General features: G+C 28.0%; 1 protein-coding gene across 5 annotated transcripts; it reads right to left on the bottom strand.

Annotated features, from left to right (window-relative positions):
• Window positions 1-274: 274 nt before the first annotated feature.
• ZIGA4 (ARF GAP-like zinc finger-containing protein ZIGA4) lies at window positions 275-9,787 on the bottom strand. Of its 5 annotated transcripts, none has more exons than XM_083061123.1 (13): window positions 9,395-9,787; window positions 8,859-8,920; window positions 5,564-5,651; window positions 5,375-5,436; window positions 5,186-5,282; window positions 4,264-4,722; window positions 2,767-3,450; window positions 2,559-2,678; window positions 2,373-2,447; window positions 2,144-2,230; window positions 1,532-1,661; window positions 1,279-1,324; window positions 275-764 (listed from the first exon to the last, which is right to left on the bottom strand). In XM_083061123.1, the coding sequence occupies exons 1-13, from the start codon at window positions 9,488-9,490 to the stop codon at window positions 671-673; spliced, it is 2,100 nt and encodes a 699-aa protein (XP_082917249.1). In that variant the 5' UTR covers window positions 9,491-9,787; the 3' UTR covers window positions 275-670. The 5 variants fall into 5 exon arrangements, with proteins under 5 accessions (XP_082917249.1, XP_082917239.1, XP_082917243.1 ...); XM_083061113.1 differs by having other exon boundaries at window positions 2,782-3,450; window positions 9,395-9,760; XM_083061117.1 differs by having other exon boundaries at window positions 2,373-2,444; window positions 2,782-3,450; window positions 9,395-9,757.
• Window positions 9,788-25,723: the final 15,936 nt, after the last annotated feature.

The raw sequence follows: 25,723 nt of genomic DNA, 5'->3' as shown, positions 1-25,723 counted from the left end.
ATTTATTAAATATTACTTTTACCTTAAAAATGGTTGTATTTAGAAAGATCCTCGGGCATTATAGGTGAGTCACTCAAACAGAAATTGAACATTGGACAAAGAAAAACATTCACATACGAAGCGTGATGGAGACGTATGGTATTGACATCATTACTACTCTGCAACTATCGCGTAATGGACATCCCTTAATATAAGAGCATTTAAGAACAGTCCAAACAAGATAACAAAATAACTTAGTCGAAATGCTATCAGAACCTCAGAAATAATACCATAATTAAACTGAAAAAAAAAATCATGTAACCCCCATTATATATTATATTGGATGCGCGTCCCCAAATCAGATGCTCTGATATAATTACAATTATATTATAATTATAATTATAAACAAAGTGGAATACCTTCAATAGTCTCTCACTTGGTGAAGTTCAACACCAGCCAGATCACCGATTAAACATCAAAAAATCTAACTATAGTGTCACTCAATTACAGTACCGCAAGCACATGATCTGGCTGAATATATGGGGAACTAAATTGCAAGGTGGTCCTCGAGTGGAAGTGATGAACTACATTTTGCTCTAAGCATTAAAATAAATTACTTCCACGCACAACTACTACACTGGCTACCAATAAATATCTATATGAAAGGAACAGTTCATTATACAGCATAATCCTATGCAAAAGGATTTCCCCCAACTGAAGCAACTGGTTCCGGTGTCTGGATGTTCCTGTAAACATGCAACTCGGTCGATGAACAATTGAACGTGCTCCAAAAAGTAACATTTGAAGAGATAAAAGACATTGTAAGATACGGCTCTATCAAACCTTATATGACACATGAACAACAGGTCTATCAAAGACTGAACTTGAGATAAAAATAATCTTGAAATAACATGTTGCTCAGTGAAGAAAAGTTCATTCATCAGTAAGGAATTCATTCTATTCTATTTAAAACCAAGCATTAGTAAGGAATTCATTCTATATACTGCTTCATAGCCAATGTTATCTACAAAAGGGTGATCAATACCGTTTACATGCCTGCCTCCCTTTTGACTATAGGGGTGTAACTGTTATGTTTTGATGAATTAATTGTGCACCAAAAGTAATATTAGAAATGCCAAGCAATAATCATCATCTAATGACCACAGTTACAGCTGCATTACAAATGCCAAAAATTTCCAACCTTGGTAGGAAGAATGAGATCCACAAGGAGAAGACACGTATATAGATTTCATTAAGAAAAATAAAAGTGGGGTAAAAAAGACCATGTATGTAACTTACTGTATTTGAGGACTTGGTGATTGAGCAGCCATGAATGATAAACCACCTGCATAATTGAATTATATTATCAAAATAAAAATAGGATTACAGTAGGAAAATTGTATAGACACAAATATTAGAATTGCATTTACTAGAGTGATACCAAACACTTACACAGGATGATTCAAAACAGAAAAGGAAATGAAAGTAGGCAAGACTAAAACGTCTAAGATAAAAAATGTTTGAACTTTCAGTAGGAGTTTTCAAGCACTACCTTCTCCAGTAGAGGAAATATATGGGGTCACCGTGTTTTGAGGAAGCCAAGATTCAGCTATACCACCATGGAAGTTGGCTGGAAACAGGGCATCTGGCAGTGCAGCTTGCAAAGAGCTCATATCAAGAAACTGTAATTGAAACACCAGAAGTGTTTAGATATAATAGGTAACTGAAGACGAGTCATTATCTGAATGTCTCCTATATTCCATGATTCACATTGCCAGATTTGTAACTTTTCCATTGAAAGCAATACCAGAGTATTGGAATCAATGATACATGAATAAAGAATTAACTTAAATCCTTTAGATTTTTCTGCTGTGTTGGCATTTCAAAATGTTATAAATGAAGGAGTTTCTATTCCAAACATTAAAATGAACCAAATAGAAACGCTGCAAGTTGCAATGCCAAATTGAAATGATTAAAATCATAGGCTAGGCTAGGAACCTTCCAGAGTGTGATCACTGATCAGAGGAACTATCATCAATGTAAGAGTTGGAATTTTGCAGAAGTATCACTAAGAACTAGTTTAGGAGGGCCATACATAGACAAACAAAACTATACTAGAAGTATTAAATAACAGTTAAACACCTATTCATTGTTAATGACATACCATATTGTTGTGATCTACATCAGATTCATAGGGATAATCAAATGGATTAGTCGATTTACATTTCACTCCATTAAGTTGAATATCTCCCTGAAAGAATAAACAAAAATAATAAACCAAAACTCTATATAAAGAAAACCTACCACTTTATTGCATATAAAAAATTCTCAATAAACCTAAGAGCACAAACTATTGGAGGAAGCATGGGTGGGGGATACACAGAGTCACTGACATGTGATGTTATGTCATGATTATCAAATGCATCAATAGGGGCAATGCCTTGAACTCCATCCTTATTGAGTCCCTGCTTTAAAAAAAAAAAAAAAAAAAAAGTTTGTGAGGATAAAAAAAAAAGGAAGCTCATGAATTTCTACAAGATTATATAACTATCATGGTAATACAGGATACATATAACAACCTCAGATTCTCTTAAACCTAAAATTTGATTATTAGTTGATGGAAAATTGTGCAATTGTAATCCTTGACCAAGGGCATCAACATGATGACGGCCACCAGAATCCTCAAATGCATTCCATGGCTGTACAAACACAACATATGAAACCTTAGCAAGGGACACCATTAATTTCTATTGGAATGTTATCCAAGATGCAAAATCAGCCACAAACCAAACTTTCTTGTACTTGTGTGTTTGCTTCCACGACAGAAACTTGTTCTTCTCCATTCCACACACCATCATGCCATAAATTAGATGTCACTGAAGAAGGTACACTGACACTAGATATTTCAAAAGACGGCCATTGCATGTTTGCATTTGAGGTTGAAAATGGATCAAATATTTCTTGTAAAGATTTAGCACTTGAGGGTACAGTGGCTGGAATTTCCACTTGGGCAGATGAGGTGCTCTGAGGCATATCAAAAGTTGCCCATCCTTCATTTTTAGGGACAGATAACTCCGGTGACTTCTCATCTGAGGATACAGTAGCAGGCAGCTGAGTAAGATTCCCAAAAAAGTCAACAGATGCAAGTTCGGATGTTTCAGCAAGTTGATTCTCATTGAAAGATGGAGCTGCAGATGAAACAGATGACTGAAACAGATCCACTGTTGGAGCTTGAGATGGTGCTGCTGGTAACTGAAAAAGATCAATGGATGAAGCTGAACCCAGTGGTGCCTTGGAGAGGTCCATGCTAGCAGATCTTGTAGAACCAGGTGGTCGTGGAATGCCAAATGCTTTGTTCTGAAGTGGTTCTGAAGCTTGGACTGCTTCTGAGAAAAAATCAACTAAACTACCAGAATTATAAGATCTCAAGGATGAAAATTTGTTGTCTGTCGATTGTGCTGATGCAGTTCTCTGGGGAATGAGTGCAAATTAATGTAATGCAAAGAGAGAACACATGATCAGTTTGCTACAGAAATAAGGCCACAAACACTTGTAAAATGTAATAAGCACACAATCATTCAAAGAGAATTCTTAAACACCAAGGAGTTTGAACAATAATACTTAAAACTAAGCCTATCCTTGGTTATTTTAGAAAGGTAATATTTGAATTTTCAGACTTCACACAAGTGACAGTTATGAAGACCACATCAACTTTTTAATAAACCTCTGATTAGGACTGATATTAGCACACAGTGAGATGTAGTAAACATCTATCAAGAAATCCATTATTAACAAGAAACTCCAACACTCAATTATCCCTCTCTGTACTAATTTTATTATATTGCTTCCCTTAAATGTAGATCTTACTATCTTTAGAAAATATAGTGCTCCACTAGTAAAAACATTATCTTTCCTATGTTCATGTTCCTATACTTGTACCATATTACCACAATAATAACTTTCTTTGTATTATGTTACTTGATAATAATTTTCATCCTAAACCAGAAACAACATGCAGGCAATATATTATTTGATTCCTACAAGAAAATCCAATTTTTTTCTGTGGACAACGGCCCAGTTTGTTTAAAATTAAAAAAAAAAATGTGATAATAAAAAAGTGACTTTTAAAAAAAGTAACTTTTTAAGAAACATATACGATTTGCATGAAAAAAAAACAGTTTAGACAAACACATCCAAAAAAAAAACTACTTATTGTATTAAAAAAATGCTTTTGGAAAAAATAAAATAAACAAACGTGCTCAATATTTCAATTCTCTGACAAACCTGCAGAGGATGAATTCCATCTGAATCTTTTTTGGCATTGACATTAGTTTCCAGAGATGCATTTCTTGTTTGGGACCACAAATCTTCACTTGAACTGGAACCAGATCGCCACTGATAGGATGGACTGCTAATCTTGACATCCTTATGAAAATTGGGAGATTGAACATCAGATTTGAATTGTTCTCGACCACTAGACACAGAAAAGTCAGAAATTCTTGGACCAGATCCCTCATTTGCAAATCTGTCATCATATGCATGATCACTGAGGCGGCCAGGACTGTAGATAACATTAGAAATCTTCCCTTCATAGCGAACTTTATCTGAACCAGGCTTTCTGGTCAGTGAAGCTGCCTGTTTTCCATACCGTCGATCTTCATATTGATAATCATATGGAGGACTTTGAGAATATGAATGATAAGAACTGGCACGCCTAATCTCATCTTCATGAATTCCAGGGCTCTATAGTTAAATTGCAGAAATAAAATGTTCAGCATTCAACTAAAGGGTGAAAATAACTTGGATTATGAGGATGGTTATGCAATTAATTATGACTAGCTGATTCCCGTAGTTATTGCTAAACCATCATTTACTTCATTACATTCACAAATTTAAGTTTCACACAACAATTATATGCACAATACTGAGAAAAAGATCAATGTGATTGATCACCTTGTTCATTTATTTCTTTTTTTAATTTATTTGTTAATGTAAAATGAATTGAATACCATATATTATATTATATTATATTTAGAACAAAGGAAGCACCAATAAATACTATCATACACTACAAAATCTATCTACAGACCCAATAGTTCCTTTGCAGGGGAAAAAGGCATATATCAGATAAAAGAATAAGCTATATCAAGCTTAAGAAAAATAATTACGCAAAGAAAAAATAAAATAGCATCAAAGAGTATATTGCCTGTGCATCTCTTGGAGGCTTTTCTGAAGACTTCACTCCAGCATATCTTCCATCAACGTATACACTCTTTATAAATTCCCTTATTTTATCAACATTGCTGCAAAAGCATAACATGATAATGCCTCACAATTAAGTTATACATATTAATATAGGTAAATAACAGGTTAGTTAAATAGCATGTAATTATACCTGTTATCTGGCAACCGCTGCCTTTGGAAATCCCAATTTTTCAAATGTATTTCCCTTGCACGCTTAAAACAAAGAGCCACAGATAAGTTTCAATTCAAATAGGAAATAAAGGTAGCTCCAAATGAAGAAGATTCACACTTAAATAAAGATAGCTACAGAGGTCTAAAAGAAGAAAATTCACCCTTTTACCTGGTTACCACCATTTTGAAGAGCATCAACTTCTTGTGAAGTGAACTTCGCCATTGACACAGACTTCACACGATGAGTAAACTCACGACTGCATGACATGAAAATAAACTGGTGATTTTAAGAATCATGCAACATCACCAAATATAAAACTACTACAATCACAATCAAAACCAAGCCTTTTCCAACTAGGTGAGGCTGGCTACATCAAATTAATATTAAAAAGGAATAATTATTATTTATATTACAATTATAAAGAGGCATAATTGATTACCAATACCATGAAACCATAATAACAATCACAGAAACTGAATAAGATTTATTGAGAAAATGGGGAAATTCCCCTGATTACAGTATGATCTTAGAACTTCAAGGGTCTGCACCTCTCAATGCCCAAAGGCCCTGAACTACTAAAACCTTTCTCCTATTTATAGGCAATCTTCCATATTTCTTATTATCTAGTCCCCCTAACAAATTAACTAACGTGTAAACCAAGGCCCTCAACTAACCTGTACCTATCAATACTCCCCCAAAAACATTCACCTTGTCCTCAAGGTGAATAATTATGGAAGCATCAAATAAAGTCCATAATGTTCTGATTGTTTGAAGAATGAAGACCAATCCAACCAAACCATTGCAGCCAAAAATTAGCTTTGAATCCTCATGGGTCAAACACAATATGTGATTGCCTCCATTCTTCCTTAATGCTCTGTTTCTTGTAGTATTTTTGCCCATAAAATAGTGTCAATGCAGCTGCAATTAAGATGAGGTCCCATTTAGGCATGGCAATGGGGCGGGACGGGGCGGGTTTTATGTTCCCCGCCCCCGCCCCCGCAAATTTAAACCGCCCCCGATACCCGCCGGGGATAAAATCTGGGTCCCCATCCCCGCCCCCGGCTGGGTTCGGGTTTCCCCGCCCCGCCCCCGCTCCTATTTTTTTTTCTTCTTTTTTTCTTTTAAATAAATATGAACAATTTTAAAAAAAAATTAAAAAAAAGTAAAATAATATAAATTTTTACATATAAATATTTATAGTTTTGGTTTATATATATAAAAATAATTTTTTAATTATATTATTAAGCGGGGCAGGGACGGGGGCGGGTATGGGGGCGGGGGCGGGGTGAGTATTAACATCCCCGTCCCCGCCCCCGATTTTATCAATCGGGGAAAACCCGAACCCGAACCCGATAAACACGGGTTTTCCCCATCCAAATCGGGGCGGGTTCGGGCGGGTACCCAGGGAGCAGTTTAGATTGTCATGCCTAGTCCCATTACTCCATTCCATTCAGTTAGGCACATTCTCCTAATCTTAGAAAACCACTTACTTTTTCAAACTCCTTATTCATCTCTTTAATCAAGTGGGCTTGATCTAGAAAAAGATTTCAACCCCCTCAGTTTTTTCTCTTGATTCTTCATCCTTGTCTCAGACTCCAGCATCATAGTGGTCACCATATGAGCACCAAAGTCTGGATCTTCCAACAGTGGGAGCATTGACAACATGTGTAAAAACCAAAACTCCATCACAGCTAATGACCCACTGGCTCCCATGACCAAATGCAAGTAATGTGGCTTTGATGGTGGTGATGGGTCAACCGAATTTGGATCTGGTTCACTGAAGGTCACTTCTCCAAAGTGGTTCTTTGTTTCCACCTTCCAATGTTCATCTTTGCTTCTGTTTTCAGGTTCTTGATCCAAAATATTGAGTGGTTGCAGTTTTCTTGCTTCTCCACCCTCAGTTTCTCCCTTTTCATTATGTTTCTTTTGCTTTTCTTGATCTTGCTTTTCTACTTGTTGTGTTTCTCCCTCTTAGGATGCTTCCTTTTCAATATTTGTGCTCCTCCCAATTCTTGTTTCTTTTCTGAATCTATTTCTGACTTCCTTTTGTCATCATCCTCTGCCCTCTGCTCCATTGGTTCATGGCTGTCCTCTTGAATCCAAATATCTAGATCAAATTCTGGCTGGAACTTTTTGAGCAAAGCCTTCACAAATTGCCACCATGATGCACTTGGATGGTCCTCTTTCCACACGTACCACCAAAAGAAAGTGCGTCCTCACATAGCCTTCGGCCTTCCCAACCCTTCGTATTTTTTCTTGCTCAATTATGCCTAAGGCCTCAAAATGCTGCTCCATGTTAATCAGACACCAATAGGATTCTTTTCCTTCAAATTTTGGAATTGTCTTCAAGAATTGATACCCACGGCTCCAAGATCAGAGCTCTGATACTAGTTGATAGAAACTGGATCAGATTAGTTGAGAAAATGGAGAAATTCACCTGATTACAGTATAATTGCAGAACTTTAAGGGTCTGCACCTGTCAGTGCCCAAAATCCCTAACTCTTCTCAATTAACAAGATACCCCAATCTCTCAAGCCTTTCTTCTATTTATAGGCAATATGCCTTATTTCTTATTATCCAGCCCCCTAACAAAATAACTGAATCTAACAATTAACTAAATAAGGCCTCAACTAACCATTTCCCATCAAAGGACATATGATATTGTTGTATGATACGTAACAACATTACAAAAAGAGTAGAAGATGTTCTAGAAACATAAAAAGCCTTATAATATTGATTACAAGAATAATTCATATTATATGAACATAATTTAATTTATTAAACAGTATTCAAATAACTCCTTTAAAAAAACAACAACAATAATAATAATAATAATTATGAGACTTCCATTTTTTCCTATAATTTTTATCTCATGTCCAAAAGTAAAGCAGAAATTTATAAGACAAGAAGACCATCTTTGGAATTAAAGATTTTCTCAAATTATAATCAACTACTGCAGAAAAGATAGCTAAAAAATAAATAAATAAAAAACTGAGTATATTTATCAAAATAATGTATGTTCATGATTATTTCCAACCACATAAGCATCCAACATTCCATTCATTGCAATCATATTATGACTTAAAAGTACATATGTAATATAACAAGAGTTAATCACTTATACACTGTCAGTGTAAAGTTTTTTTATACTAGCAACCAATTATATCTTTTAATTGTGTCATGTCACTGTTAAAAGTAAATGTGTTTACAGTGACATGGCATAATTAAAAGATATAATTGGTTGTCAATGTAAAAAACCTTTATACTGGCGGTGTATAAGTGATTAACTCATATAACAATTAGCTGATATCAAGCCTGTGTTTTTCTCTCACTTAAAATCCCAATCACGTTTAAACATTCTGAACTTGACAAACAATGAAAAAGTAAGCATCCTTCTTCAGATTGCAAAATATCAAAAAGAAGGAATAAAAAGAATGAGTTAATAAAATGTAAAGGAACTCACTGTATTCCACTGCATGTCATGCAAATGAAAGTCCAAAAATTTGTACATACATATTGTGGTCCCTGTACAAATAATGGCATATTCATCAATTGGAAATCACCTCATAACAGAAACAAAACGATCATAACTATTCACAAATACTCAAGAACTCATCAAGCATAACATCATATAAAACCGAAAAAAGAAAATCATATGATCAACTTCAAGTTTTTTCTTTTTAGAAACCACCTTTGGAAAATGCTAAATTAATATTAGGTTAATTTCGTCTAAACCCCAAATCATTTTAATTTTGGGAACCCACAAAAAGAATACTTCAAAATTAAAATTCTCGATGTCAAATGTTTGAAACATTTCCAATCCTTCTCAGCTCTCAACAACTATATCCCTACTTCAGCGCCAAAGGTTTAAGACTTTAAGCTTCAAATTAATCATTAAACACGAAAACCCAAAACATAAAGGTAATGAAACTAAAACACACTTTTCACCAAACCAAATAAGAAAAAATAAAATCAAATTCAAAAACGAGTTGAATTTACCAAGCTATTGCAGTTGATACACCTTCGATTCGGCGGAAGCTTCATGAGACCCCTGATAATTTTCTCGTTCTTCTCTTCTTCCTTTCTGGTTCCCATTTCCAAACCCCAAATGAGAGACAAATAAACCCTAAAAACTGCGATCGAAATCAGAGCGAGAAAATAAAATGCAGAAATTCCAATTTCAGAAACGGAGAACTGAAATTTCCACCACCGAGAATAACTAAACGGTGGTGGCAGCGCTCGATCTAGGGTTTTGGGGTTCCCGAACTGGCGAAAGGTAGAAGATGAAGAACGGGAAATGCTTTGTGAATTGTTTGGTTCACATAAAATGGATGAACAAGGGAACAAGAGAATGCCAATAAGAGAAACATTTGCTTTTTCCACATTTTTTAAATTTAAATTTTGTCAGAAAAATTTTAAATTCATTTATTATTAAATAGGCTAAGTTATGTCTCTATCCATATGTGATTGTTTATCTCTATTTTAAATAATTTAAAATAAAAATATTTAATTTTTTAATTTTAAAAATATAAAATTTTAATTCTCAAATTTATATAACATTTAGTAATATATCATTTAGAAATATTAAAAAAAATTAAAAATTTATTTTTTAATTTTTAATTTTATATATTATATCATTAAATAAAATATTAGTAAAATATTTTAAAACTTATTTTTTTAATTTTTATTTATATATATCATATCATTAAATAGTACATTACTTAAGTGATTATAATTATCAAACAACTTTAACTTCAAAATTTAATAAACAATGAGAATCAAATTGAGGATAAAATTGAAATTTTATATTTTTAAAAATAGAAAATAAATATCTTCATTTTAAAATTAAAAAAATCAAAATTACATATCAATAAAAATAAAAAGATTAAAAATACAATTTAACTTATTAAATATTAATTTTTTTCAAAATATATTGATTTTTTCAGATTCATCATAGTCCGTGTAAAATTGAGAGTTTTTCTATTTTAATTCCTTTAAGAGTAATTCATTTTCATCTTTATAAAAAAAATTTGTGTTATTTTTGGGTTTGACCTCAGATTAACAGTTAAATGTGACAGAAAAAAGTTAAAAAAATAATTATAAGGACAAAAAAATTAAATGAAAACAACTAAATTTTCAAAAGACCGAAATGAAGAGAAAAAAAATTGATCAGACCAAAATAAAAATGATTAAAATTTAAATAATTATAAAAAAATCAATCATATTTTATAAGGACTTAATATTTATTTAAGTCAAATTTAGAAAAATCTAAAATTTTCAATACAACAAATGCACTTACATAATAAAAAAATATAACAAATTCGTTAATGACGGAAAGAAAAAAAGTTATAAAATTAGACGTAAAACCTCATAAAAGTCATATAATAATATAATCATTTTTACAAATATACAAAAAGTAGATATAACAAATAAATAAAAAATTTAACACAAAATAAAGTTAAGATAACAAAATGACTCGTAATATGCATAAATTAATAAAGAAATGAAACAAAAAAAAAATTAACAAAACTACATTTAATATCTTTTCTACATTGCAGTGATCTCTTTTATAGATTACAGTATGTACAAGAAAAATGAACCTATTTGGATTATTTCAAACTCGTATGTTACCATTGATTAGTGGACATCTCTTTTTATTATTTCTTATTTTTCTATTTTGGTCACTGTAATTTATTAATTTTTTTGTTGGATTTATAGATCAATTTGATAACAAATATGAAAATGTAAAAATAAATAAATAAATAAAAGACATTAAAAGAACTAAAATATAAAAATAAAAAAAATCTCATGTTTTACGAGGACTAAACAATTAATTAAGCTTATATCAAACTATATTTTTAACTTTCCATTAATTTTTTATTTTTTATTAGAACTCATAATCCCATCCTCAAATTTATAATTTGGAGTGTAGAGAAGTTTAGCGATTGATGTTTGAATTTTATTTGTGAGAAAAAAAAATGATTATTTAAATTTAGTTTAATTTAATTAATTGAGTATAATTAAAGATATGAGTTTAACTTATTTTAAAAAAAATTATTCTTCCTATTTCATAATAAGTATAGTATTAAATTATTTTATATAAATAAATAATAATAAATAAATAAATAAAAATAAATAATAATTTTACATAATTAATTTTATAATAAATATCATACTAAATTATTTTATATAAATAAAAAAGAATATTAAATAAATAATAATAAATAATAATTTTACATAATTAATCTATTAATTAATTTTTTTTACTATAAAGGATGTAATATAATACAACACTTTTAATATTTAGCCGGTGACAACCTTGAATGCAGGCTGGGATGATTCCAAAGGCTATTTGTCTGAAGGATATAAAAAAAATATTATTTACTATATTTAGCCTGTGTCTACGCTTTTTCCAAGAATGGTCTTATTTCTTGTAACTGAGGCAACAAGTAACGTCACTAACATTTAAGGGGGGTGTATTGGTTTAGGATTTCGTAGGATTTTAAAAGACTTTTTTTTGAGTAAAAAAGTTCATTGGTATTCAATCAGGATTTTATGTCACTTAAAAACAATCCAGTGGTATTCAATCTGGATTTTCAGGATTTTTTAAAGAGTCAATTAAAATCCACTGGTATTCATTTGAGATTTTTTACAACTTAAAAACAATCCATTGGTATTCAAAAATTTAAGGATTTTAAAGGATTGTTGTGTGAGAGGGATTTTGAAAGACTTTCTAGTGTTATCTATAAATACCAGATTCATAAAACAATCCCATCCAAACCCATCGGATTTTGAAGGATTGTTTGAAATGATTTTTCAAGTGTTTTAAGAATTTTCAAGTGAGTTTTTCATCTTTTTTTTCTATGCTTCTGTCTTCTCCATTTTTTCTCTACTAATAATACTACACTATTGTTCATTGCTCATATATAATACTATTCTCATACCATTCTCCTATTTTGTGAAACTCTAATATGTAAATGATAGTGTCATTGACTTGTTTTATTTTTCTGTTCGTTCTCTTTAATTGACTTACTTTATTTTATTCTATGTAGTTGAATTTGTTCCTTTATATAACACAAAAAAATACTTGAAATTTTAACTTTTAAGTGGTAATTTTTTTTATGACACACGTTAAGAAAAGAAAAAGGTGAAAGATGAAATTGATATCATAATCTCAACAATATATATATATATATATATATATAAAAGATGAATTTGTTAGGGTTTTTGTGAGTAGAATGAGATAAAAATGGATCTTAGTAGGGGGAAGAACCCTCTTAGCATAAAAATTGCGAATTCTCTCTTTCCCTTGAATTTGTTACTCTTATCCCTCCTCCTTTTATGACTCAACAATTATTTTATTTTTTTTACTATGAAATTTTCTTTTTTATTTTTATATTATGAAATTAAGATTTTTTATATTTTAAAAAAAGAAAATTAACATAAAACATTGCAATATCTAATTTTTTAGGGTTTAGGATTTATGCCTTCATTAACTTATTTTTTAAAAAAGAAAATATTGTTAAAATATTTGTTAGAATAATTTTTATTTATAAATATCGTTAAAAATTATCATATATATATATATATATATTCTCTATATCTAAATACTTCTGTTTATATAAAAAAAAATTATATATCTAAATATTTTTTCAGTATCGAATATACTAATTTTTTTATATAAATAATTATCTTATGTTTCTATATTTTCGTTTTTACATTTTTTTTATAATAACTGAGGTATTTGATCCATTTGGATAGCAAAAATATATTCGATCTTGTATGATGGTGTGCTTCTAAAAATAATAATATAATTTTATTGATTTTGTCTATTATCCGTAATTATTTATATAACTATTTTTTAACATATATTGTTTTAGTAATTCAAATGGGAGATTCACAAGGAAATAATAAAGAAAAATGAAAAGAGAAAGAAAACTATGAAGCTTGGATTAAGGATGATTCCGATGAATTGTTACAATTGATAGTGGATGCTATAAAAAGAGGATAGAATATTATAGAGAATTATTATTATTATTTATCTAGACATTATTTTTTTTATTTATTATTTTTATCTTTGACTCTTTTTAAATTTGAATGTATAGTTTTTTTTAAATCTTATCAAATGTCAAAACTCCACAAAATCCCACAGAATCCATTAAAATCCTAATTTAAAAGTCTTGCAGAATCCATTAAAATCCTGATTTTAAGTCTTGTAGAATCTTGCAAAATCTTAAAAGTCATGAAAATCCTGCAAAGTCTTTTAAAATCCGCAAGATTTTTTTTAACTAAAAAAGTCCTTTAAAATCCTAATCCAATACACCCCCCTAAATCTGGAATCTAAATATTTTCTTATTATTTTGTAACAAATACTAATAGTTTAATTTTGTATGTATAACATATAATTAAGTGACTTAAATATTTAAGTGCAAAAGTTAACAATTTTATTGTAATTAAAAAATCTATAATTAGATATTAGTGTAAAAAATATTACTATAATAAGATAAATTATTAAATTATATCTGTAATAATAGATAAAGTCGATATCTAATTTTAGTGTACATATTTCATTAATTTTTGTTATCTTTTATATTTATTTACTAATGAAACATTTTATTTTTTTAATATTGAAATTGTTCACAATGTTATACTCACACAATTATGTTTAGAATTTTTATTATAGGATTAATCAATGATATTAACCGTCACATTGATGGAATAAAAAAATTTCACCTTCACTGTCACCTCTTTTACAATATTTGTCACATTGATAAAAAAAAAATTGTCACAATAAAAAAAACTTTGCAGAAATAATTAAATAAATGATAAATTTTACAGTTATAAAAAATGAAAAAAAAATATATAAAAATTTTGCAGTTAACTTTGATAAAGAGAGTACTTGAATTTGATTTTCAGGATTTTTTTAGACCATTATACCTTTTATTATTTTCTTACTCTCTCACTTTATATATATGTAGAGAGAGGCGGATCCACTTATATGATGCTGGCGCAGTTGCCCCACTATATTTTTTCACTTTATATATATATATATATATATATATATATATATATATATATATATATATATATATATATATATATTATATTTTAATTTATTACAAAAAAATTGTTAAGTAATGACACACATTTTATAGAAATATGATACATATTATTAAAAACTATTTTTACATATACTATAGATATAATATATATTGATATATTATTAAAAAGAATATAAATATAAATTATAATGACACTTTTTGTATATGATTATATGTAATATTTTTTGCAATGATTGTTTTTATATCTAATATATTAAAATATATTAATATTTTATTTTTATTTTATTTTATCGTATGATTTTTTTTACTTTATGACAAAATTGTCTTAATTTTTATTATTATTATAATATACTTTATTTTTTGACTGAAAGATTGATTACTTCTTTATTCATTAAAGATGTCATAATTTAGTTTATAAATATAAGTTTTTTTTAATTTTTATTTTAGTTTTTAACCTTTTTGATCTTATATATGTATATTATGTGTTGGTAGGAGACGATCAAAATTAAAAGAAATGAGAGTAATTGCCACATAAAGTTTTTATTTTTTTTAATTTAAACATATTTGAAAAAAATAAATTTACTCTTATAAAAAAATAGGCGTTATTCTCATAAAATATTTTTGTTTTAAATGAATGTATAAATTTAAAAGAGAGATAAAAGAAAATAAATAGTAATTATATTATCTTTATCTTAATAATTTATACCATTTTTTTCTCTAAAATTAAATAAGTCATTGAAAATTACAACATCATATTTAAATATAATATTAAACAAAAAAAAAAAGAGAAATTATCACTCTATTTATAAAAAAAATTAATTTATAAAAAATAGGTATATTAAATTTTTTATTACAAAAATATATTTTAAAAAAATTATATATTTTTAATAAAAAAATATTATAAAATATTTTATTATCTCCACTTAATAATTTTTCTGGACCATCACTATATATATATATATATGGTTATTGGATACAAATGAAAGAAAAAAATTTATTCCAAAATCACACATCTCGCTTGCTTCTACTTTACTTTCAAAATCACTACTTCACCGACGTTCAGAGAATTGTAACCACATATGCTTATGTAACCATTTTATAGTGTTTACATTATTAGTCAACCGTTACTCCTACATTTGCATCTCTTTTTTCCCATTTCTCTCAAACTTACATTAACATCCCAACTCTCAAAATCATCACTACATTATGCAATTCATGATGATTGTGAAGGCTCATGCAGTTGTCATCGTAACTAACTCAACTCGGAAAACATTTGCGTATTATATTTCAAATTGTGTTAGATTTGTCGAAAACATCATTGTTTTATATTCTTGGTAATCAGTGAGATGAATGTGACTACTTAAGGATTTTCCTTTTATCTTTTTACTCTTTCTTCTCGTTTTTATTTTATTCTTCACTAATTCTAAAAGGAATTATTGACTAACACAACTTTATCCTTTTTTCTTTTCTTTTTTTTCCTACATGTATGGTGGTATTCAACATGGACATGCAATATAGTTTAATGTTAAGGAAGTTATGGCTTTAAGGCCATCAAAACAAGAGCAAGCGAGCTTTTTGCATATCGAGCATTGAAGTGAATGTTATAAAAATAAGGGTTTGTGGAGTAATTTTATATTTTTATATTTTTGTTGAAATGATTTTGTAATTTTAAGGAAAAGATATTCATTCCATAAAGAAAAACATATTACTGTCTCTGTTCAATGAAATGGTAACGAGTGCATGTTTTGTAAACTTATCACAAAAAAGTGAACACTTGCTTATACTTGAAGGTGCAAATAAGAGATTGCATCTCTTTGAAGCAAATTTGTTCGAGTTTGATTTTACGGTAGAGTGTGGGTAGTTATTACAATGTCAATTAATTCATTTGTCATTTCCATTCCTTTTTTTTTATTCTTTGTGAATAATCGTACTTTGATTTATTCGTGACAATTGAATTTGAGTTAAAAAAATTTGATCTAATTTTTCCATATTCATTTATGATATTTGTCTCATATTATTCATTTTTAAATATTTATTATATTTGATTTACAATTTCTATATTTGTCTCATATTATTTTTGAGGATCTTATTTTTTGATATAGGATTTTATTAGAAGCTTAGAGAAAAAGAAAAGTCTTTTTGTTCACAGTTGCTTCTTTGATGGCTTTGAGTATGTACTCTATCTTTTTTCTTTCTTTCTTTATACTCTTTCTATTGGACTGAATTAAGTGCATGTTTAACTCTTTCTATAATTTTCAAATTTCTATATGGTGGCAAATATGCATTTTTAGTTTCTCAATATTTAGAAATTTATATTGTATTTTAATATCTATAACATCCATAATCTATAATTTATAATCTATAATCTACAATATATAATTTATAATCTATAACATCTATAATCTATAATTTATAACAATAGATAAAGGAGATATTAATCATTTCAAGGACATATTATTTTACTCTTCAACGCATGTAAAATAACTACTCACTCATATTAATAATTATCTACTCCTTTAAAATAACACATTCTTTCCCATATATTTTTTCTCACTCTAGCTACTAATTATCATCAGTGACGGATCCAGAAAATTTGTTAAGTGAGGGCAATAAAATGTTCTATATTATTTTTACTAAAAAAATTAATAATTTTTTGAAAAATATATTTTATGATAAAAAATTAAAATACCTTATTTTAATAAATTATAATTATCTTATAAATAGAGTGATAATTTTTTCTTTTTCTCTTTCTGTCTTAGATTATATTTAAGTGTTATTTTATAATTTTTTTTGACTTATTTAATATTAGAGAAATAAAATATTAAAAATTAATAGGATAAAAATAAACATTATTAATTTATTTTCTTTTAAATAAATTAATAATTACTCCCATTCCTCTTAATATGGATCATCTCCTACCAACATACAATATGCATATACATGATCAAATGGTCAAAAAATAAAATAAAAATTGATAAATAACATACATCAATAAACTAAATTATGACACCTTTAATGAGTAAAGAAGTAATAAATTTTTTAGTCAAAAAATATATTTTATTATAATAATAAAAAACAAGAAGGAATCTACTTATTTCAAGAGTAAATTTTGATAAACTTACTCTAGTCAATAATTCATGTTTTACATCAAATATTTAACCGTTCAATTAAAAGTCTTTAATGTATAGATCAAATTCATAAAATTTATAAAAAATTAAAAATTATTTAATACCCCGTTTCATTAATTTAAATTAATAAATAATCATAAAAAAATATTTTATATTTTATTTTAGATCTATCTAATAAAGTATCATATAATTTTTAATTTTTAAAAAAAATTATAAACTTGATCTATATATTAAAAGTTTTTAATTTAATAGTTGAATTTTTAAAAATTTGATATAGAACATTAGTTATTGAAAAGAGTAAATCTATCAAGATTTATTTTTAGAATAAGAAAAAAATTTTCTCATAAAAAATTAAGATAATTTTATCATAGAGTAAAAGTAATTAAATAATAAAATAAAATATCAATATATTTTATTATATTAAATATAATAAGATAATTAAAATATAATTAATAATATATATTTTATAAAATAAATAATATTTAATATATAAAAAAATGAACTAAACTTAGTGGGGACAACTGCCCCCAAAATTGTCAACGTGGATCTGTCATTCACTATCATGGATGAATTTCTTCCAAAGTATCATACCACAACAACACGTAAATGAGGTATTTGTAAATTGAATTCAATCATTCTTTGTTTTTTCTTAAAAAAAATAATTATAAAAAAAATATTTGAGTTTTATGATAAACTATATTTCTTACACATAGAATGTATTAGAAATATTCTCTTAATGTATTTTGGGTAATGTAGGTTACTCTAAAATCTTTTCTTCTTGTTCATTTTTAATACAACTTTTTAATTATTTGCTAGTGTACACATATCATTAATTTTTTTTTACCTTTTATTTATCAAATAATTGTACATTTAATGTAGGATTAAAATAATCTTTTATCTCTACCATTTCATAACAATTAATATCATTTATTCCACTTCCACAAATCTTTATTTTTATCTACTCGATATTTATTTTTCTTTTTTCATTACTTTCTCTTCAGGTTGCTTCTCTCCTACTATTTTTTTTTACTTAAGGCATCATCTTATTCATTCTTAGTTTGTCATGTATCATGTTTTTTCGTTTTCTTTTTTCCTTTTTCATAATAAATACTACGATTCATTTGCTTTTAAATGAAAAAATATTCGTCAGTTGACAAACAAATAACGAAGTAGTCTTACTTGGTAAAAATTAAGGAACTAACATGTATCAGGTTAGTCATCTCATAACTTTTTTAAAAGTGTCCCATTTAAAAAAAAAATTCATCTCTTTTATTTTATTAAAAAGATATTGTATGATTAACTGATTATCGTGTATATATTATATATTGTTGCATGTGATTTGTCAAACTTGATATATGTTATTTGAAGTTTTTTTTTCTTATAGATGTGGGTAACATTTTTTTTTGACAGATGGCTAACATTTTTTTTTTCGGAAAATGGCTAACATGCTAATTTCTTTTTGTTGAATAACATTCTATTTTTTGTGCAAGATGTATCATTTCTTTGGATATGTATTTTTGACAAACTGTTAACATATTTATTTACTTATTATTATTTTTTTATTATCTTTATTTTTAATAATATCACTTATATTTGTTTAAGAGGGTTACTTTGAAAAATTATAAAATATTTGGAAAGATGAGTATTGATTTACAACAATTGACCTAAAATGTGACATTTTCATATTATGTTCTTGATAATACTTAAATTTTAAATTTCTTTGTTACATGTTCATCCTCTTAAAATATATTCTATTGAATGAAGTTTTATAGTAATAGAAAATAAAACTCAATTAACTTTGAAATGATAGAAAGATGATATAATAATATGATTATTTACAAATATTATATGTGTGGATTTAATAGATACAAAAATATAGTTCTAATATTTTCTTATCTTAAATTAATTATTTTTTAATATTAAAATATTTGAAAATATAATATAAAGTAATACTTGTGCAATATCAAGTAATACCTATCATTTTGGAAGAAAAAAAATGGTGTGATTGTAGATAAAATATATATTTTCTTTCACTTTTATTTCATGTTTGTTTACAGTTATAATTATGTAGTGTAAAATAGTTCTGATATATTTTAAGCATTATAATTATAAAAGAATTAAATTGTAGCATTATTAAAAATAATATAAATATATATATATATATATATATTATTTTTTTAAGCAAAAAATATATATTAAAACATAAAGTATTTCAACTCAATAATTTAAAAATATCCAAAAATTAAAATAAAACGTGTACAGATTTAATAGATATATATTATTAGTATAAAATAATTTATATTATTAATATGCATTTTTTTATCAACTTTTACTTGGTTTGTAAAATTTATTTTTACGCATTATCAACATAAAAATCTTACATTCTCAACGAATTAAAAATACTATAAATATAATTTTTAAAATAATTATTAGAAAAGTCAAGAGTTTAGTAAAAAAAAAGTCGACAATTAGTTTAACTTATGTTAAATCTCTAGCTCATTAAAAATGGAAAATTCTTACACATTTTGTCGTAAGTGAACATAGTGTCTCTTTTAAAAATAATAATAAATAATTGATTTGTTAATAATTTATACTTTTGAATTTGTGGAACTGAATCATGATTTTCCAACGATGGCTTTGAAGTGGTGGGTCCCTTATAACGGATTAATCTCCCTTTCTTTTCTATAAATTTTTTTTTTCTGCCTGTTTTCACTTTTACGCTCACTTATTTTATTTTATTTTTATTTTTTCTGCTTTCCTTCAATTTCGGTAAGGCAAAAATGTAATTATAAACCAAAAACAAATAAAAGTTGAGTCCACAAAATACTTCTAGAACATAACGGGTAGAAGTTGTTTTATCAAAGCACAATTGTTTCAAAACAATTTTCCATTTTACCATAGTCGACCGAGAGTGACGCTAGTTAATGTGGCGTTACCAATGCTACGACATTTTTTTAATTTTTTTTTATTTATTAAAATACGTGATTTTAATGTGAAAGACTTAACAATTGGTAGCATCAATAACATGAAGCAATTGATTATTGGTCTTCCCTGTCACTAGCACATGAAGCAGCAGCCAGTAGCATTAACATGTTCATGCTACCAGTTACTGTGTCTTCCATCTCAGCGACACGAGACGAACAATAAGTCAATAAAGGTCAAATAAATATTTTTTTTAATAGGTCGGTGACGCTATATAGGATTTTTTTTAGTTGATACTATGATAAATAGCGTCACTTTTTTTTATTTGTTATTTTTTTAATATGGGGCCCATGGTATAGGTCACTGCCTCAGCCTAAGAGAAAGGGAATCAGAACAAGGATTTTTAGAAGGAATGGTAAAGGGAGAATGAGAAAAGAGAATGAGAGAGGGACAACAAGGGAAAAGAGAAAGGAGGGAGTGGGGCTGCGGGTCTCACAACCTCTCTAACAACAGAAATTTTCATCCCTGAAAATAGACTTATTTAAAAATAAGAAAGGATATAAATAGCGTACTTTTTTTTTATTTGTTATTTTTTTAATATGGGGCTCACGCTATAAGTCACAGTATCTTTAGGTAGATGATGGTATTTTTTTTTTACTTCGATGGTGTAATTTTGTTTAAAAATTTTAGATAATTTTAAAAAAAAATTTAGAAATGGATAATTTGTGATATACGAAATTTAACGTAAAAATTATGTTTCAAAACTAGAATTCTGAATTTATAATTTTTAAATATTTTTTAATTTAAAATTAAAATCATATTTAATAACATGACTTTTAATAATATTATTATTTTTAATTAAAGTCATGTTTTAAAAAGATAAATTTTTTTTGTGATTTTAATGCATAAAAAATGGTAAATTGACAAAGTTGTGGATTTAAAACATGTCATGTTTTAATTATTTAAATATTAAAATAATATTATTTTAACGTATAATTAAAAAAATCGTGATTTTGAAAAATCAATTTTAGTTATATATTTTTTTTAAAAATTTTATGAAAAAATTGTGAAATCGTGTTTAGTGTCACGATCTTTTTATAAAAAAAATGGGAGTCTTGATTGAAAATATGACTCTTTGTCTTCATTTTTTGTTTCATTATTATTAATAAATTTTCTAAACCGTAAGTGTAAACTTTTTTAAAAACTAAAATAAATTTTCTAAAATTACTATTAATAAAATCTAAATTTTTTATATATAATAGTAAATTTAATAATAAAAAAATTATTAATAATAAATATTATATGTATATAATTATAATATAAACAACATAATAATAATAATATTAAAGTGATATATTGCAATTAACATAAATTTAAGTTAAACTCAAGCGTAAATTTAAATTAAACATAGAAGGAAATTAAAAATATATATATATTTTACATATTAATTCCTCTAAAAGAACAATTATTACAATTATGTCTTTCAGTTTGATAGAGTGAACATTTCTTTGGCTTGGTTTGAGTTGGTTGGTCCATTTTGTTGTGTGTACAACTAGTACTTGGCCTTTAAGATGTGCTTCGTCACATGACAGGATTTGACATAAAGTTTTGGCCTAAATATGAAGGGTAATAGTCTTCATTTTGAAGGGATGAAACTCATGTTTGTATGCTTTGTAAATATTTTCCAACTTATGAATGGGATCAACAAAAATGTCATGATCTAATTTGCAATAGGCACGTGATGCAATAACATGAGAACAAGGAAGTCTTAGTGCCTAAAATTCTCCATAGTCACACCACCATTTGTTTAATTTAACACTGAAGGCCATTTCATGTCAACCAAGTTGAGAGTTTGCCATTTCTTGAACCTCAAGTGTACCTTCTAACAAATTGTGTGTTAGCAATACATTGATTTTCATACCTCTTAACAAAATCCTCTTGACAATATACATGACCTACATTTATCATATGAAGTGTTTGCAATCCTTTATTAACAAAAAAGTCATTAATTTTTATAAATCTTGTTTTGACCAAGATAGTTATAGGCAAGGATCTTGCTCCTTTCAAAATTGAATTCATACACTCGGTAAGGTTAGTAGTCATATGTCCATATTGTTTCTCTCCATCATATGCTTGAGTCCACTTATCCCTTAGAATTTTATCTAGCCTTGTGGAAATTGCGATCTCATTGCAAGAAATTTTACCTCAAACCGTGGTTGCTTTATCTCATATCCTGTGGCAATAAATAATAAAATAAATATATAAATAAATATAATTTATTAAAATAAAGTTAATAAATAAAGTGAATAAAATAAAGAAATAGTAACAAGTTGTTACCCATGTTGATGTCTTCTTTTTTCAATTCAACGTTGTGAAATACTTTATTAAAATTCAATGTAATGTGTCAAACGTAATACATTGAATGTATACTTGGAAAATTCCACCTAACGTGTTCTAATTTTAAAGATGCTAATAAACCTTTCCCCTTGTTTGATATAATGCATAAATTTGATTAATGTGACATACCTTCGCAAATAATACAAGAACCACACTGAAGCTTTCTTTGTATTGCGATGTGACATACCTTCACAAATAATGCAAGAACCACACCCAAGCTTCCTTTGTCTCGCCCTCAACAATTGCAAATGTAATTGGAAACAAGTTTCGATTACCATCTTGTGTAATAGTAGTTAACAAAGTACCATGATATTTTCCTACTAAAAATGTACCATAAACTTACACAATTGGCTTGCAATGTTGAAAACCTTTTATACATGGTTTGAAAGACCAAAACACACGATCAAGAATCAAAGCGGAGGAACCTTCCTCGCCATCAACAATAATGGTAAAAGTTTTGTATTTAACAATTGTACTTGGTACATGATAGAAATCTAATCTCCAAGGATCCCTTAGGAAGAGGTAAGACTAAGAAGGATGAAGGTTGATCCAAGGAGGCTCACACTTGAAGACCATTAGGCCTTTAACAAGGTCCATGGTTAGGAGGTTGGAGGAGGCTTCTACAGAGGAGGTGCTTCTTAGACCTTTGCTCTTCATGAGCATTGAGTATGATTCCTCTTATTAGTCTCTTAGTCTCCATTGTATATACATTGTATGATACTCGTACATAGTAGTTGCTTGTATATGTGTATTTTGCGTTTATATTTGTGTGACACTTTCTTTCTTTTATTATAGGTTATCCTTTAGGATTTTAGGGTATGCTACTTGGAGACTTTTGCTCCAGTTGACCTTGTATTAAGGGTCATTCATTTTCATATTTTTCAGTAGTAGAAGTGGGGTGACAAATAGCAAGGTGTGTAGGTGCAACTAATAATTGGGCCAGATTTGGGCTAAGGCCAAATTTTACATATTGGGCATGTTTTGCTCCATATTTTCCAAGGAATTGATTTAGCTAGGTCTTACCATCATTTGGTGAACCTAACTAAACCAACTCCAAATTTTTGGATTGGATTAAATATGGGAAACACAAGTGGGCCACCTAGCTTAGTTATTTGGCTGAATTGCTTGGCTTGTCTTGCACACTTGGGAAACTTGTGCTACAAGCTTCTAACTTAGCTTGCTTCCACAAGCCTCCTAAACCAACTAGATCGGTCAAGCTAAGCTAACCATGGTTCTCTTGAACCATAGTTAGCCTAGCTTGCACCATAAGTTTCCCCCACCTTATATAAACATATTTCTTACCTTTGTAATCATTTTTTGATGATATATTGAGTGAATTCCGAAATTGTTCAGAAATTCTCTCTTCTTAAAGTCTCTAACCTCTTTGATATTCATCCAATTCTCTTATCCTCTTCAAGCAAGAGTGTGGTGAGGATTGAAGTGGCTTATCTCTCTTCCAAGGAGTAGCGCCTCTTGAAGAGTGTTCTTCACCAAACCTTGGTGAAATCCGAAGCTTCTCCTCCATTGGAAGCTTTAGAAAAGCTTGAGAAGAATCAAGGAGCTAAAGGTCTAGGAAGAAACTTGAAGAGGAATCAACGTCAATCTGGTTTCAAAGCAAGTTTCCATCATTTGGTATCAAGAGCTAGGTCTCCTTGGTAAATTCATTCTTAAGCTTTCTTGTCTTGTTTGTTTTGGTCAAATCATGTAATAAGGTGACTAAAACTGTTCCTAATTGTGTTTTCCTTTATTGTCTTGTGTTTCTGTGTCTTGAGTTGTTCTTATAGAACAACTCACCTTGTCTTGCTTATTTTGATTCATGCACTACTTCTTGTGAATCAATCTTTGTGTGTGCCTTTAGGCATTCTTTGTATGTGCTTTTTAATGTTTTAGGATTGCTTTTATCTTCCATTGGACTCCTAATATTTTCGGTCAAAAAGAAACTCCTAAAAAGAAACAAGAATACAAGCATTTTTCATTTCTTAATCTCCTAGTTTTCTCTTAGAGTCATGTGTAGTTGTTTTTCTTGTCATTAAATCTCTTGCGTGCCTTTTTATTTTTGAATCTATATTCATTAATCTCTGTTTTGTATGGTGTTATTACTGGCTGGACATATATAATTCTTAGATGTTCTCATTAAATGATTCCAATGCATGTTATTAGTCCTAACATGTTCTAGAGTCAATTTTTGTGAACCTCAATTGCTATTTTTTTCTTAGCAATCTAAGGTCAGTAATTCCTTGTGTCTTTTTTTTGCTTATTTTGAAAAAAAAATAGAGTAAGAATTGGGTTAAAAATGAAAATCAAAGGTGTACAAAAAAAAAGAACAAACTAGTACCAAAAACTAGTAACTATTGTGATTGATTTTTGACTTGTACACTTACACTTCTTACTCCTCTTTTCTCCACCACTTGGAAATCTCTTTTATAATTATTTGGCTTCTGTTTTTAAGTGCTCATATTCAGTATTAAAAATAAAAAGAAAATAAAGAGTCAAGAAAACAGCAAAAAGAAAAGAAAACAAAAGCAAAAGCTAGAAAAAGAAAGGTGAAAAAAAAAGAACTATTAGGAGCACTTGGCCTTGAAAATTTTGTGTGATTTTTCTTGAGGTTAACTTGTTGTCCAATGGCTGGAAAAATATTTCTAAATACTCAAAATAATAGCACAATTTTTATTTTGATTTTATAATCAACTCTAGAGCCATTCCAAGGATTATTCCTTTGAGTGCTAGTGTTGAAATTAGCCTTTAATTGTTGCTTTGTGTCTTTCTTGGCTCTCTGAGTTTGTCACAATAAATTCCTACTTGAGTTTAGCCTCTTATAA

This window comes from Cajanus cajan, chromosome 1 (assembly GCF_000230855.2).
Source record: "Cajanus cajan strain Asha chromosome 1, NIPB_CcT2T_4, whole genome shotgun sequence".
NCBI lineage: Eukaryota > Viridiplantae > Streptophyta > Magnoliopsida > Fabales > Fabaceae > Cajanus > Cajanus cajan.
This window is presented reverse-complemented; position numbering and strand designations above follow the sequence as displayed.